This window comes from Pleurodeles waltl, chromosome 7 (genome assembly GCF_031143425.1).
Source record: "Pleurodeles waltl isolate 20211129_DDA chromosome 7, aPleWal1.hap1.20221129, whole genome shotgun sequence".
NCBI classification, from domain to species: Eukaryota; Metazoa; Chordata; class Amphibia; order Caudata; family Salamandridae; genus Pleurodeles; species Pleurodeles waltl.
Window position 1 is genome coordinate 1,446,317,556 of NC_090446.1, and position 17,335 is coordinate 1,446,334,890.

Consider the following 17,335-nt stretch of genomic DNA (forward strand, 5'->3'; position numbering starts at 1 on the left):
AGCCTGCTCTCCTGACTCCTGCCGGGGTCATGGAGCTCCGTGGAATGCAGCCATCGTTGAAGGCCGCCAAGCCACACCCCAGTTTGCACCGCTTCTGCTTAAAAAAATGACGGAAACGCGGAGCAAAAAAAGTATAAATATGGGCCTTATTCTTTCAGTTTCTGGGGAAACAAGAAAACCTTGGCCCTGATGCACAGGGAGTTTTGGGTGTCATTGTTGATTTGTTACTTCCCAGTTAAACAATGTAAAACCCAGCAGGTAAAATCTGCATTGGACGGCCTGCCTTGAAAAGTGAGGGTGTTTGGAGCATAAGGGTAGTGCCCCTGTGGCGGTGGCCATCGCCTTTATAGCGAATTGGCAAACAATCTTCGATTCCTCTACCTCTACATGTGGAGAGGCGATTTATGGAGGGACTCCCTCTCCAAGTCATACATGATCTCAGAAAATGAGCTCTAACTACATGTTTTTCAAAGTATATGTTGTGTACTAAACTCTTTTTCAACAAACATTTCTAACTTTTGTTAATGCAGCCATCTCTCTCTTTCCAAGTACCCATCATTCTTTTTTGCCGTGAAAGGTTATGCCCGTCTAGAGCAATTCTATTTGTGTCTTTCAATTTATCCAACAAAGTTTGTGTTAATCTCTTTCTCATTCAGTATTCTCTTCACCTGTTCACCATTTAAACATATTTAATAATTATATCCTTTCAACTACCCTTCTTTTATCCATTCAGCATTGTTTTCTTCTATATATTATGGTCTCTATCCACCCATCTATCCATTGCCATTAGTTACTCAATCGATCAATCAATCAATCACTTGTAGAGCGCGCTACTCACCTGTTAGGGTCTCAAGGCACTGGGAGGGGGGGAAGGGTTGCTACTGCTCGAATAACCAGGTCTTGAGGCGTTTCCTGAAGGTCAGGAAGTCCTAGGTCTGTCGTAGGTGGACAGGGAGGGAGTTCCAGGTTTTGGCAGCGAGGTGGGAAAAGGATCTGCTGCCAGCTGTAGTTCGATGGATGCGGGGAACGGTGGCGAGGTTGGCGGAGCGGAGTTGGCCGATGGGCGTGTGGAAGGTGAGTCGCTCGTTGAGGTAGGCATGGCCTGCGTTGTGGAGAGCTTTGTGGGCGTGGATGAAGAGTTTGAAGGTGATCCTCTTGTTGACGGGGAGCTAGTGTAGGTCTCTGAGGTGGGCTGAGATGTGGTCGTGGGATGTTGAGGATGAGGCGTGCGGAGGTGTTATGTATACGTTGCAGTTTCTTCTGGAGCTTGGTCGTTGTTCCTGCGTAGAGCGCATTGCCGTAGTCCAGTCTGCTGCTGACAAGGGCGCGGATGACTGTCCTTCTGGTTTCGATGGGATTCCTTTTAAGGTCTTGCAAAGCATGCGGAGGGTGTTGAAGCAAGAAGATGAGACGGCATTGATTTGCTGGATAATGGTGAGCAATGAGACTAGGATGAAACCTAGGTTGCATGGGTGGGTGGTGGGAGATGGTGCGGTTCCTAGGGTGGCCGGCCACCAGGAGTCATCCCATGCAGAGTGGTTGGAGCTGAGGATGAGAATCTCAGTCTTGTCCGAGTTCAGTTTGAGGCAGCTCTTGTCCATTCAGTTGGCGATGGCATGCAGTCCATCGTGGAGATTGGTATTTGCAGTGGCAGGGTCCTTGGTGAGTGAGAGGATCAGCTGGGTGTCGTCTGCATAGGAGAAGATGTTGAGGCCGTGAGATCGGATGATGTTGGTGAGCGGAGCCATGTAGATTTTAAAAAGAGTTGGGCTGAGAGAGGATCCTTGGGGAACGCCACAGATGGTCTTTGTGGCTTCAGACAGGAAAGGAAGAAGGCGGACTCTCTGAGTTCTACCGGAGAGGAAGGATGTGATCCAGTCCAGGGCCTTGTGGTGGATCCCAGCGTTGTAGAGGCTTGTGCGGAGGATGTGGTGACAGACGGTGTCGAAGGCTGCCGAGACGTCTAGGAGGATGAGGGCAGCGGTTTCGTCTTTGTCAAGCATGGTCCTGATGTCGTCGGTTGCCGTGATGAGTGCGGTCTTGGTGCTGTGGTTCTTACGGAATCCGGATTGGGAGATGTCTAGCGTGCTGTTGTCCTCCAGGAAGCGGGTCAGTTGGCCGCTGACGATCTTCTCGATGACCTTCGCCCGGAAGGGAAGGAGGGAAATGGGCCGGTAGTTCTTGAGGTCTCCGGGGTCTGCCTTGGGCTTTTTTAGCAGGGCGTTGACTTCAGCCTGTTTCCAACTCTCCGGGAAGGTGGCAGTCTCGAAGGAGCTGTTGATCATACGGAGTTGGGGGGCGAGGATGTGGCTCGCTTTGTTGAAGACATGGTTGGGGCAGGGGTTGGAGGGTGATCCGGATGGGATGGTGCTCATGGTCTTGGTGGTGTCCTTGTCGTTGGTGTGGGTTCAGGTGAGCAAGAGGTTGGTGTGCCTGGGTGCGTTGGGGTTAGTGGTGGCTGCGGTGGTCGTGGGGGTTGAGGAGTTGAAGCTGCTGTAGATGTCTGTGATCTTGCGATGAAAAAAGGTGGCGAGGGAGTAGAGGAGGTTTTGCGAAGGAGGGGGGTTGATGGAGCAGGACTTGGGGTTGGCGAGTTCTTTGACGATGCTGGAGAGCTCTTTGCTGTTGTGCGCATTGTTGTCGATGCAATCTTTGTAGAAAGATCTTTTGGTGGTCCAGATGAGCTGGGTGGTGCTTGCTGATGGCTGTCTTGAGGGCGGCGTGGTTGCTCTCTGTTTGTTCATGGCTCCACTTCTTCTTGATTTTACGGCACTCCCGCTTGGAGGCCTGAAGGTCGGTGGTGAACCGGATTGCTTTAGTGCTGGTGCGGTTGTTGGAGGGTTTCCTGAGCGAAGCGAGGGTGGTGGCGCAGTCGTCTAACCACTGTTTGAGGTTGTGGGCGGCTGTGTTGGGGTTGATGGTGCTGGGTGGCAGGGCACAGGCGAGAGTGGAGATCAGCTGGTCTCCCGAGATCTTGTTCCAGCTGCGGCGGGGGATCTGTTGTGGGTGGTGATGAGCGGTGGGTTTTTGGAAGGTGAAGTGGACACAGCGGTGGTCGGTCCAGTGGAGTTTGTGGTGTGGCTGAAGGTGACATGGCTACTGGCGGAGAAGACAGGGTCGAGCGTGTGGCCAGCTGAGTGGGTGGGCATTGTGACAAGTTGTTTGAGCCCGAGGTTGGCGAGGTTGTCAAACAGGGCGGAGGAGTTGCTGTTGTTGGTGTTCTCTAGGTGAAAATTCAAGTCGCCAAGGATAATGCAGTCCGTAGAGGCGATGGCCTGGGTGCTGATTGTGTCGGCGATGGATTTGCTGAACTGTGTTCGGGGCCTGGGGGTCTGTAGACAAGGATTCCTCTGAGAGTGGTGTTGGCGTTTACGTAAATCTAGAAGTGTAAGTGTTCAGCGGCATCGATGGTGTCATTGGTGTTGGTTGAGATCCTGATGGTGTTCTTGTGGACTATGGCGATTCCCCCTTCCGGTTTGTTGGTGCGGTCTCTGCAGGTAATCTTATATCCTTCAGGGATGGCTATGGCGACGTCAGGTTCCGAGGAGGAGTTCATCCAGGTTTCGGTGAGGAAGGCGACGTCTGGGGAGGCTGAGGTGAGTAGGTCCCAGAGTTCAACGGCTTGCTTGTGGACGGAGCGGGTGTTGAGGAGGATACAGCTAAGGTGGTTGTGTGTGATACTGTTGTGGTGCTTGGCAGAAGGTCTCGATCCACAACCCGTACTCTGCCATCCTTCTATATTTCTGCCCTTCCATCCATAATTTGTCACTTTATATATATTGATATCTCATCATACACAGCATCTGTCTGCCATCTTCCCTGAAACTTCTCAGCTTATCATTCTACCATTTTGTATCACTTCTCCTTTTCCTGCTCTCTCGCCACACTTTTGTTCACATTTTCTCTCTATTCTTAAAGTTTGCAGTCTTCATCCTCAGCCAGTTACTTTCATCATCTACCCACAATCTGTCCTTACTTTAGCTCTGTTCTACTACTCTTAATTTCCCTCTCCACCTGCGTTTTCCGTAGTTGCTCAGCTGTCCAGCTCTCCCACTCCAGAGGCCCTTTAGTAACTGTGGTATGTCATTATTTTATTCATGTATTCCAGAAATGAAATGTCCAAAAGAAAACACTCACTATGAACTCTGTGGATCTTCATGCCCGGCCGCATGCAGCAATCATTCAGTAACCTCCCGCTGCCCAGTCCCATGTGAAGAAGGATGCCAGTGTGACCACGGGTTTGTGCTCAATGGCACAGACTGTATACATCTGAGACAGTGTGGCTGCACATATAACAACAGGCACTATCTAGCTGGAGAGACCTGGAGAGGAATAGACTGTCTGACCATCTGTAGATGCAATGAGACTACCAGCAAAGCCCACTGCTCCAGTGCAATGTGTGCCCAAGAGGAAGACTGTGTAGACACTGATGGGGTATTTGAATGCCGAGTACCACCAGAGGGGAATTGCCAGGCATCCAGAGGAACCCACTACAGCACTTTTGATGGGACAGTATACAGCTTTTGGAGCAACTGCACTTACATTCTATCTGAACTGTGCGCACCTTCAGATTCTTTGACATTCTTCAGCGTAGAAGTCAAGAACAACAACTGGGTAAATGGTGTTTCAGCCACCACAACTGTCTCTGTGCGGGCCAAGGGTTACCTGATCACTCTTGAGAGAGGTTCTGTCAAGGTAATGCTATTAAGGTATTCAATACCCTGAAATGTTTAATTTAAGAGTGATATGTAGAAATATAAATGGGTAGCTGTGTTATCAAACAGAGAATGAGAGCAAAGCTCAAGTGTCTCTAATGTCTCTCAGAACCCCAAGGTGAAAACAAGCATTTGCAAAGCCAATAAGTCTTGCCTATACAAGAGCTATTGACTTTGGCAATGTGTTTAACCATGTTGTACAACAGTGTGGCTGCTGTTCAGCATGGCAAAAAGTTAGAGGTGTGGAGGGTCAGCGTGGAGTGGGGAAGAAAAGTGTCATGGAGTGGATTTGTTGGAATGTAGTAGAGTAGGAGCAGTAGGCATTTTGGAAGAGGGGAATAGAGTTCAGAGAGTATCGTAGAGTGGAGTGGAGTGGGATGGAATAGGGTGGAGTGGGTTGGAGTGGATTGAGGTAGTGGGGTGGATTTGATTGGACTAGAGAGGGATGGATTGGACTGGGATAGAGTGCAGTATGGTGGGTTGGTATGGGTGGACTTGATTAGAGATGGAATAAAATGGGGTGAGGTGGATGGGATTGGGGGTGGATTGGATTGTGTGGGGTGGATTGGATTCAACTGGAGTGGGATAGATTGAATTAGAGTGAGGTAGGGTAGATTGGGTTCACTGGATTTGAGAGGGGTGGAATGGACTAGAGTAAGGTGGATAGGACTGTAGTAGGGTGGACTGGATTGGATTCAGGTGGGCTGGATGGATTGGAGAGGGGTTGGATGGATGGATTGGAGTGGGTGAACTGAACTGGGATGTGGTGGATTGGATAGGGATAGAATGAGTGGATTGGAGTTGAGTAGGTGGATTGAAGTGGAGTGGATTGGATTGGGGCATGGTGGGCTGCAGTGGGATAGACTGGAATGGCTTGGGGTGGTGTGGATTGGATTGGGGTGGGATTGGATTGGGGTGGATTGGAGTGGGATGGGATGGGTGGATTGCATTCAGGTGGGATAGATTGGAGTGCTATGGGATGGATGGATTGGAGTTGGGTGGAGGATTGGATTGGGGTGGGGTGAGGTGGGGTGGATTGGAGTGGATTGTGGTGGATTGGACTGGAATGGGTTGGATTTGATTGGAATTGGATGGATTGTATTGGAGTGGGGTGAATTTGATGGGTGCGGGGTGGACCGGATCAGTGAGGGGTGGATGAGTGAAGAGGGGTTGACTGGATTAAAGTGAGGTAGATTAAGGTGGAGTGGGCAGGATTAGAGGGGAGTAGGGTGGATTAATGTGGACTGGATTGGACTGAAATGGGGTGGATTAAAGAGGATTGCATTGGAGTGAGATGGACTGGGGTAGTGTGGGAGGACTGGATTAAAGTGAGATGGATTGAGTAGCGGTGGACTTGATTGGAGTGGGGTGGATCGGGTAGGTTTGGAGTGGAGGGGTGGGTTAGATTGGAGTAGGATAGTTTGGATTGGAGTGGGGTTGATCGGACTGGAGTGGGGTAGATTGGGGTGGATTGGACTAGAGTGGGTTGGGGTGGGGTGGACTGTGGTAGATTGGAGTCGGAGAAATGGGATGGAGTAGGCAGAATTGGACTGGGGTGAGATGAGGTCGATTGGATTGGAGTCGGATAGATTGTTTTGGATTAGTGTGAGTTGTTTGGGATTGGAGTAGGGCAGGGTGGAGTGGGGTAAACTGGAATGGGGTAGGTAGTTCTGAATTGAAATGGGGAGGTTTGGAGTGAGGCAGATTTCAATGGGGCTGACTGAAATGGATTTGAGTGGGGCAGGTTGTTTGGATTGAAGTGGGGCAGATTGTTTTGGACTGGAGTGGAGCAGATTGTTTTGCATTGGAATGGGGCAGATTGGAGTGCGACACATTGATATGGGAAGGATTGCTTTGGATTGGAGTGGGACAGACTGCAATGGGGCAGATTGTTTTGGATTGGGAGTGGGGCATTTGTATTAGGGTAATTGGAGTGAAATGGATTGGATTGGAGTGGGGTGGAATGAATTGGTATGAGGGTGGATTGGATGGGAGTGGGATGGACTGGAGTGAGGTCAAATGGGATGGAGTGGGGTGGATTTGATTGGGGTGAAGTGGGGTGGATTGGATTGGAGCTTATTGTTTTGGATTGTAGTGCGACAGATTGGAGAGGGACAGATTGCTTTGGATTGGAGGGGGAAGACTGGAGTGGGGCAGATTAGAGTGGGGCAGACTGTTTTGGTTTGGAGTGGGGTGGATTTGAGTTGGACAGATTGTTTTGGATTGGATTGTGGCAAATGGGAGTGGGGTGGACTGGAGTGGGGCAGATTTTTTGGGATTGAAGTGGGGCAGATTGTTTTTCATTGGAGTGCAGAAAATTGCAGTGGGGCAGATTGTTTTGGAATGGGGCAGACTGTTTTGGATTTGAGAGAGGCAGATTGGAGGGGAGACTTGGAAGTGGGGCATATTGTTTTGGATTGGAGTGGGGCATGTTGTTTTGGATTGGAGTGGGGCAGATTGTTTTGGGTTGGAGTGGGGCAGATTGTTTTTGAGCTGTGCAGATTCTTTTGGTTAGGAGTGGGGCAAACTGAAGTGGGGCACATCGGATTGGGGTGGGTTGGAATGGACTGGATTGGGATGAGTGGTTTGGATTGGAGTGGGGTGGATTGGTGTGGATAAGGTCGGATGGATTGGGTAGATTGTAGTGGGGTGGATTGTAGTGTGGTGGATTGGGGTGTACTGTGCGATTATGTGTTAAACTATCATTTTAGAAATTACACATAATAAGGAAACAATGTTGATTTGCAATACCTTGAACAAGATAATCATCATCTGTTGAGAGGAGCACTAGGAGCAAAAACTAAATAAACCATGATTGGAATGTGATTAAAGATCAACTTTGCAATTTTGTTTGTCCTGCTGGGCACGATTTTGCTAGTCACAAGGCTTCTGTTTGCAGGGCACTAGAAGTTAAAAAGAACAAAATAGTACATCAATCAAGTCAGGAGCAGCAGAAGAGCACTGATTTATTTGAAATCAATCAGTGCTTCTTCCCTGTTCCACAGAGAAGAATGGGAATGATGCTTGCCCTGCAGGGACTAATTATGAGGCTGTAAAGAAGAGTGACACACAAGCCAACAAATGTCAAGTGACAGATAGGCTCCAAGGCCTTTACTGTCCACAACAGAGTTTTCCAAGCGAGACACATGATCTAGCGCATGCACTCGCAGGCTCGACCCTAAACATCTTTTTTACCCGTCTATAAATGTATGTTTTCTCTGCTGTCACTTAGAACCGGAGGTATCATCCTAGAACTCTGACTTCCTGTGTCCAATTCCCACCACCATCTGTGCCTTCCTTCCTCCTTTCCTTCTCTTCTGGAACTGTACTTATTGCTCCCCATCGAAGGGAAGACCAGCACTGTATTGCACTGATTGGCTCTCTGAAAATCCGGTCAGAGCAAACTGAACAAACAACCTTTGTTTCTGAGAAAACTGAACTTCCTTTATGAAGCAGCAACAATGGGAAACAACCTTTGTTTCCCACTGTTGCTGCATGAAATCAATGTTTAATGTAGCCCTATAGCTCACTTACGAGGGCTTTACCGGTTGCTAAAGGCACTGAAGACTCAAGTCTATAACGAGGGAGAGGGCCTTTAACAACCGATATAGCCAGAGAAAGAAGGGCTATAAGGCTATTAGAACATTTCACCCACTAAGGGTAAAATATTATAAATTAAAAAAGGAGAAATATGAAGACAAACATTGGAATGTTGGAGCTCTGGACATAATCATGATGAGATTGATGTAAAGAAACAAGTATCTGTTGAGCACAGGAAAGTTGGCAGTAAATGGAAACCGAAGCTAGGGCCCTCAGGAACTTGGTACATTTTGAAGGTAACGGATGCAGTGTCCCTCAGCCAGATGGGAGGAATCTGAACGGTGTTCCTGGTATAGGTGACAGTATGAATGGCAGTTTAGCTCATGTCCTTCATCTGTGAGGTTGAGTTTGAATAGGAATCAGCACATTACTCATCTTCCATGAGGTTGAGTTTTTGATGGAAGTTTATACATAGCCCCTGCTACAGATTTAGGGGAATATTTATGAGAGGCTTGTGCCACAGTTGCATCACTGTTAGTGACACAGAGGCGGCACGAACCTCTCAACCCTATCTATGAGGCCATGCAAAGCCACTTTGCGTGGCTTTGAATTGCCTCATAGATATGGATTAAGGCAAGGCAATGTAAATTGATGTGTTGCCTTACTCTGCACCAGGGAGGTATCCATGGGCATTGCAGTGGCTTTTCCCATGTAACACTCATGGATTTTGATGCATCCCCAGATTTACAAAAGCCTGTAAACCCGGGGATGTGCCAAAACCTTACACCTCCCCAGGGGAGGAGCAACAAGGAGAAATATCTTCATTTCTCCTCACTTTTCCTCTTTCTATGTGTGCTGCCTAGGGATTGATTATGTGTAGGAAGGTGCCCATTCTTGCACAAAAACAATCCTGCTGACAACGCTAACACCCTTACACCATGGTGCAAGGGTGCTTGCATTTGCGCTAGGTGCCAGAGCAGTTGGAAGGGACAGGAATGCACCATATCACATAGATAGGGCACATTCCTGGCCTTTCTTTTTGACGAGAAATATTTCTTCTCATTCAGACGTTAGAGTTTGAAGGGGAGTTGTTGTGGCATCAATAACGGCAACCCCACCACATCAAGTCGTGGGGCACTGCATCATGGTAACAACTACAGAGTGGGACAGCATAACATGAAAGGTAGGTAAAAAATATTAGTTAAGGGTAAATGTCCACTAAAAATAATAGCATCATGTTTTAAAAGGCCAAGTGTGACATATTTAAATTAAATAAATATACATATAGGCCCTCATTCTGACCCTGGTGGTGACAACCACCACGTTATGAGTGTGGCGGTTTGGCACCACGTTATGATTGTGCCGGTTTAGCCTCTGCCAAACCGCCACATCCCAACTTGTATCACCAGGGTGAAAGTACAGCCGATCTGGAGATCAGCATCTCCGACCCAGTGGTCCACTGAAGACCGCCAGCAGTATCAAATGTCACCTGTCCACCAGGGTTTCCGCAGCGGTCGCACCGCCACAAAAACCCTGGCAGAAAGGCTACTGGTGAAAGGAATCTTCTTGCCTGTCACCCGCAGATGACTCCTCCAACCCCCCTCTGTAATTTCAATACCCCCCACCCCTCCTTTCCATACCAGCACCCCCCTCCTCCACCACTGTTTTAGAACAGCACCCTCTTCCCCCTTCCCCACCCCCTCCTGCCCACATACACGCATACACACACCCACACGCTCCCCACATACACTCATTCACCAACACTTATATACACGCATTCACTCACACACATACACACATTCACACAGACATTCTAACACGCACTCACTTCAACAATCATACACGCATTCAAACACACATTCAAACACCCATACACACACATACACAAACTCATTCAAACATGAATTCAAACACCCATGCACACACGCATACACACTTACATTCACACACGTAGACAACACCCACTCACACACGCACACACAACACCAACCACCCTCTGAACCCCTCCCCTGTCGGACGATCGACTTACCTTGTCCGGCGAGGAGTTCGTCTGCCAGGGAATGGGAACAGGCGCTTTCACTGCCGGCAGAGCACCGCCATCATGGTACCACCAGGCCGTATTACAGGTTATAATATGGCTGGCTGAGTCCTTTTGGCAGGACGGGCTGGTGGTGAAACCGCCTCTGACCATCAGCACGACTACTGGAGGATTTCTGCCCAAATTGTGGCGGAAATCCTTCAGTACTCGTAATATGGTGGTCGGAAGACTGCCAGCACTGGTGGTCTTCTGGCACCCACGGCTTCGCCGGTCTTCGGAAAAGACCACTGAAGTCATAATGAGGGCCAAAATGTCTTAAGCACATGACTTTGAGTACAATAAACATAATTTGATACAATTATAAAAGCTATTTCAATTATTTGCACAAATTGTCCTCCCTCTTCTACCTGAGCATTAGTCTAACAATATTCTATATTATTGAAGTCATTTTGGAGTACTTTTAATACTGTAAAGAAAAAAAATATATTAATACTATTATTGTAAGTTGAAAACTAACAATATTTACTAAAGGATGACTACTGGAATGATTATAATTGAAATTCATTTAGAATTAGAGATAGTGTTAGGATATGATTAAAAACAATTAGTGTGTTAAAAAAAATAAGAGTTAGTATGAAGGTTGTTAAGGGTACAAATCGAAAACATAATTTTATGTTTAGGGGAGTTGAAGAAGGAAAACTAATGAAATTAATTAGATTAAATTGCAAAAAGGATTTATTAGGGTACAGAAAGGATAATAAATACATGCAGGCCTAATCACAGTAATTTTGCTTCTTGGTGGTGTGACTTATTCTTGCAGTACTCCTTACTGATGGATACCTCTTTATTCCTAAAGTAGGTCCGAAATATTCCAAGATGAAACTACAGAAGATCCCTTCTTTTCTTGAATGCATATGTTAAGAAATGAGTTTCTTTCTAGTCCATTATCAAACTGATCATGTGACATTCATTCTTAAGGGCTTCTGACTTTAACAAATAATTATAACTACATAATACATTGGATTCTGTAATCCCTGTATAAATGGCAGTATCTAATTTCCTTATAGTCAGCGACTTGTGACACACTCAATCACTGATTAAAATGAAAAGACATCAGAACTTGACCATTATAGCATTGTAGCCCACTGCCAAGGGTTATACAGGTTGTTACGGGCCCTGAACCCATTTTATAGGTCTGAGCCACAGGCAAGGGCATATAACGAGGGAGAGGGACTTTAACAACTGCTACAGCCTGAGGCTGGAGCGCTATAAGGCTATTAGAACATTGCACCCAGTGAGTGTATAATGTTCTAAATTAAAAAGGGAGAAACAGAAAGATAAACATTGGACTGTTGGAGCAGAAGGCCTATACCAGCCTTTATAAGCCTAGAGCCACTACACTGTCTTCGATGGAGCTCTGAACATTCCAATGTTCTAATATAAGTTACTACAGTTGAGTTCTGACCTCGCAATGCCTGCTTCCAGAACCAGCAGCAAAGGTGAAAGGCAGGTCAGGTCACTGAGCATTACTGAAGCAGCTGTTTAAAGCAACAAAAACAAAACTTGCTTTTCTTTCTTCTGCTCTCTTGTTAGCTTACAATGTCAGAGATAACATGTTTTATTTGTACTCCTTAGTTTGATAAAAGCTATTAATCTTTCTGCATGTTTCTCTACAATCCAAGGTAGTTCAGTTTTTTTTAATAACTTGCGTTCAACTGTTTCTAATATCCGTTTGTGACAAATAACTTACAGTCCTTTGATGTGCTTAAGTTTGAGCTAGAGGTTTTATTTGTATTCTTCTTGTTTGCAAACATGATCACTCTTTCATATGAAAGACCTACACATTAAGATTTTAGGTGGTGTGTGGGAAAAAGGTTGGTGTGACCATGGTCACACCATGTATTTTATGGGATAAAGTACCCCTTGGCATACATGATAAGGATACTGAAAGTTACCTCAGAGTACCAAAACCTTATACAGGAACTCTGCTTCGGCCTTGCTCCTCTATAAGGTTATGGAACTCCTCAGTGACTTACAATATCCTTATAATGTATGGCGGGGTACTTTATCCCTTGTAACATAGTTTATTCACAAGTGTTAGTACAAAATCCATTTTATAAAAACATTACAGATAGCATTCGATCATGTGTGTATCATCTCGAAAGTACAATTACCTTTGCTATTCCAAGTGTATTCAAAGAGTCAACAAAACCTTTGTGAATCAGGCCTGAGACTTTTTTGCTTTAGCATTAACTGTATTTACGGCAAAGACAGGCTGCAATTTTGTCCTGTTTAGATTAAATATGATGAGTCTTCCCCTACTTTAACTTTTTCAGTTTACATTATTTGTCAGCCATAACCCCATTTAGCATCAATGAGTCTGGTTCACAAAGATTTCCCTGTGAGTTGGTGAGACGCAGCACTGCAGTAAGTCACACTTACTCATAGGAAGATGTTGTGTTCATATTATCATTTTTTTCAGGTGTTTATTGTTGACTAGAAGGAGAGGGTAGTTAGTTTAAATGCTTATCAATATCCTTTTTAAGTGGCATCAGGTACTGCTGTTTACCTCCGTTGAGTTTGACAGAGAAGTGATGGATTTCCCTTAATGTAGAAGGAAGAGTTTGAAAGCTAGGGTGATACATTTAAATGTTGAGTAATAAAGTTATGCTTAGTTAGCTGTATACTCACACTGGAATTACAAGAGTTATCATAACACCACATATATTGTATCATTCATTCAGAGAACCAACCTGTTTCAAGCAAGAGATGTTTGTAGGAGAGACACTGGAGACAAATGAGGAATAATCAAGGGGATTTGGCCAGGAAGCAAAAAATCCATGGTTATTTCTTAATTTCTCAGGGCACCCTCATAGTCCTATTTGTAATACTCTGTAACTTGGAAGGGGGATTACATGGCTAAACACTGGGACACTCTGGATCCAGCACTAAAATTGGAGCGATGCCCCACTTTTGTAAGAGATAAAGTATAGAGTGATTTGGTGTGTGTTATGTAAGACCTACTGCAGAAATGGCTATTAAGGTAAGAAAACCTAGAACCTGAAGAGACATGCAGGGTAGAATGTAACAGGAAATAATACTCAGAATCTGATGTGTGAGGCAGTGTTTAACAGGAAAGACATTTGAGGAAGGTTACATTTTTGTATATCCCACCAGCAGGCCAGCAACTATTTCTCAATAGTAGAAGCTGGAGAAGCATTTTCCAATCTCTTGTGTACCAAATACAGGGTTCATTGGTTTTCATTGTGGACAAGTTTTAAATGCATTTTGGCGGCAGCAGGCCCCTGAAGGGCAGCAGATTTACAAATGTGTCTAATCTGGAATAACCTTTTTCTCTGAACAGGTCGATGGTGTGTCTGTGACTCTGCCAATCAGTATGAATGGAGGTGACCTCATAGTATATAAGAGTGAGAATAACATGGTGCTAAAGTCAAAGTTTGGCCTGACTGTGATCTACAACACCTTCACTATACTTGTCAACCTGCACTCCAGATACAGAAACAAAACCTGCGGTCTCTGTGGGAACTTCAACGGAGATGCCAGTGATGACTTTGCCACCCAGAATGGCACTTTATCTAATGATACATCTCAATTTGTCATTAGCTGGAAAGTTGGGGGAGGTCTGGAGTGCAGTGAAGGTTTTAAAGGAACATGTCCAGTATGCCAGAATGAAGAGCAGTTCAACTCCAACTTCTTCTGCAGTATTATTAAAGATCCCAGTGGCCCCTTCTCCCTCTGCCACCAACATATTGATCCAAATCAATACTTCTCCAGATGCCTGAATGAGAACTACCTCATGGGAGGGGACAACATCACACTGTGCTTCTCCATTTGGACCTATGCTGCTGCTTGCCAGACTGCCAATGTCACCATCTCTCAGTGGAGGAATGAATCCTTTTGTGGTAAGAACTGTCAGATTGATCTATCGTCTTCTAAGTTTCCTTTTTACATTTCATAGTGCTGCTTTACAGATGCTAACCCAATCTCTATTGTCAACAGTACATGCAGAAAAAGCTAGGGTATGGAAGTGTCACATTTTGGCCCTAGATTCAAAGAGTCTTTATTGATTCAATGATGATGGCACACTGATATTGAATGCAGAGTGATATCGTCTTTTTGATTTGTTGGGTTAGTTGTATGAAATAATACTCATCGGAAATGGAATAATGTTCTTAACAGTAGCCATGCACTTACAAAAAATTGCAAGATTTTTGTGAAGTGCCAGGAAATGACCTAGGTTTTTATTCTTTGTGTATGTAGCAGACATTGTTATACTGATACTTGTATAGGAGAGTGTTGTTTTTGTATGATCGCCCTCACATCTTTTTGTCCCAATGTGGATGATTATAACCCGAAGGAGCATTAGAGCCTGTAAACCAGGCTACCGTGCCAGTGCTCTCTTTCTGAATTTGATGAATGTGAACTGGTATCTCCAACTGGCAAGGACTTTAACTCCCTTATAAGTCACTTGTAAATGGTATCAGTGGTACCCATGATGTGGGATTTAAAGGGGTCACCCGGGCCTAAAGCATATTTGTGCCACCCTGAGTGACCCAAGTAAACAGATGACAGCAGGCCTACCATTGCAGACTGCAGGAACAGTGCAAACTGTTCTAACTCAACTTTGCCCACACTATATGTGGCAAGGACAAAACACTAATGTTAATATATGCCAGTCACCCCTAAGGTAGGCCTCCTAAGGCCAAGAGGCAAAGTGCATTATATTAAAGGTGTGGGCATATACGTGTAAGCCGATATGATTTGATTTGATTTGGTAACTTATATAGCGTGCAAATGCCTTATGGTGTTTTGGTGCTAATATAGTCGCAGACCTATCATTAGGAATATACTGCCAGAAAGCAGTGAGCTATAGAGTAGAGTTATGACAAAACTGTCTTAAACAACCAGGTTTTTAAAAGCTTACAAAAGCAAAGAAAGTTATCCTGTAGTTTCAGGACACATGGCATTTTATTCCAGAGAGCACTCGTAAAGTGCAAAGAGCCTCGACCTCCCCAATTTACTTTCTTAAATCAGGGGTCAATCATTATTCATGACGATGTTGAGCGAAGAACTCTATTTGGCAAATACCATCTAAAACTCTTTCTAAGAAACTCTGGTCCACCTCCACGTAGAGACTTATGTGCCAAGCATAAAGCTTTAAAAAAAAGCAAATATTTCCTTGTCAGCAGCATTCTTACAGATTGGTGTTTAGGAATGTTTTTAAGTAGGATACAGGGAGCATTTTGCAAAATGTGGACCTTATTTAGTGGTCCTTGTTTCATACCTCCATATATTGCATTGCAGTAATCCAATCTTGATAGAACTAGGGCAATCACCACCAACGTTTGCAGCTCAGGGGTAATATACTGCAGAACCTTCCTCAACATTTTTATAACAAAAAAGCAAGATTTGGCAAATTTATTGGTCTGCTCCACAAAGGATACTTTATCATCAAATATCATTCCTGGATTTCTAACTTTTTCCACTGGAGTAGGTTGAGATCCAAGAGAAGAAGGCCACCAGGAGCTATGCCAGAATATGTCCCTATAGTTGTCTCATTCCAGTAAGGGCTACTATACGTGGTCAGCAGGCCATAGGCTAACATGGGCTGGCACCTGGGCATCCCGAGGTCATCAACTCCATTAAGGCCCCACTGAAGTATGTCATGTTTAGTATCAAATGACTTGTCTCATTAAACCGGACTTTATTCCAAAGTCAGATTTAATGTGACATGCATCCAGGTGGCTACCTTAGAGGTCGCCCTCCTGGTTGCTCCAGCCTTTTCTGTGCCCTGGTTTGCAGCCTGCAGCTGCTGCCACCAACACAGGAAACTTACCGCTGCCAGGAGGTTTGAACAGTCCCATGAGTCAGTAACAAGGGCCTCCCTTGCGGGAGGTGTCATCCCCTCACCGACAGGATGGCTAGTGAAGTGACACATCAAGGCAGTGAGCTTCAAAGCCCACCCAGCCTCTGATATGCAATCAGGCTGACTCCCGAAGGAAGACAAAACCATCCTCCTGCCCAAAGCACATTTGAACCCAGACAGGAGTAAACATTAGGGTCTCAGGAGGCATATACCCCCAGAAGGCTAAACACATGCCTAGGGAGGGCTACCGGTCTGTACATCCGAGGATGGGTCCTGCCATTTTGAAAAGTGATAGAATAGGGTCCTCTGGTTAGAAAAGGAGACACACACACCCAGATGTGTTCCCCTCAGGGGCGGATTAGCTGCTAGGGCTAGAAGTCCATTGCCTACTTGCACGCACACACCTAAATTAAGGAACAACTCTTGCACCAAAACCACCAAATCTGATTTAACTTGCAAACAAGGACAAAGAAGAGACCTGAGTCTATGACTTCAGGACCTACACAAAGCAAAGGCGTGATACCCTACACCTGGGGCAACCACCCTGTAATAACTGTATGACTGCGACTCACCCCCGGCCAGAGACTGGTTCCAAAGGCAAGTGGACTAGAGGTACTAGTCCCCTGCAGCCCACCGGTAAAAGTATGCTCCCAGAACCAAAGAATCACTGGCCATTGGGCCCACCCAAAATTAAATGGTCTAGTGCATTGTCGGAAATGTAGGCTTGACCTCCAGCGCGTTTCAGGTAGCTAGTGTTTTGCCCCGACTCCAGGACGTTGAACTACCCGTATGCTGTGTTTACTGCTGCCAAGGCTCATTGGTGGCCAGTCCGGCTACCACTATCTTTGTTCTGCGCTGCTCTTTGAGGGAACTCACAGCCCCTTCAATCATCCACTTCAGTGGCTCCATTGTCGAGTTTTTGCATGTTTTCTCACTCGCACTGTCTAAGTGGTAAAACCATCACTGCAGTTCTGCGTTCAGCTCCAAGAACAGCCACGGTCATTCTACACCAAGGCCCTATGAGCTAGGCAAAGTTGTACTGCCCTGTGAACATCAATCCATGGACCTGCACCATCTTTACTCCCAGTGGGTTCTCCTGAACTCAACCTGCAAGTGACCAAGTGTCACTAGTGTGTTTTGCCAGCACCTGTGGCT

At 45.8% G+C, this 17,335-nt stretch overlaps 1 protein-coding gene across 1 annotated transcript in view; it reads left to right on the forward strand.

Moving 5' to 3' along the window:
- Positions 1-17,335, forward strand: part of LOC138246462 (alpha-tectorin-like) — a 270,914-nt gene that overhangs the window by 61,852 nt on the left and 191,727 nt on the right. Inside the window, exons 5-6 of the mRNA XM_069201099.1 lie at positions 4,109-4,695; positions 13,658-14,216. Coding sequence (XP_069057200.1) covers positions 4,109-4,695; positions 13,658-14,216 — 1,146 coding nt within the window. The remainder of the gene's footprint in view (positions 1-4,108; positions 4,696-13,657; positions 14,217-17,335) is intronic.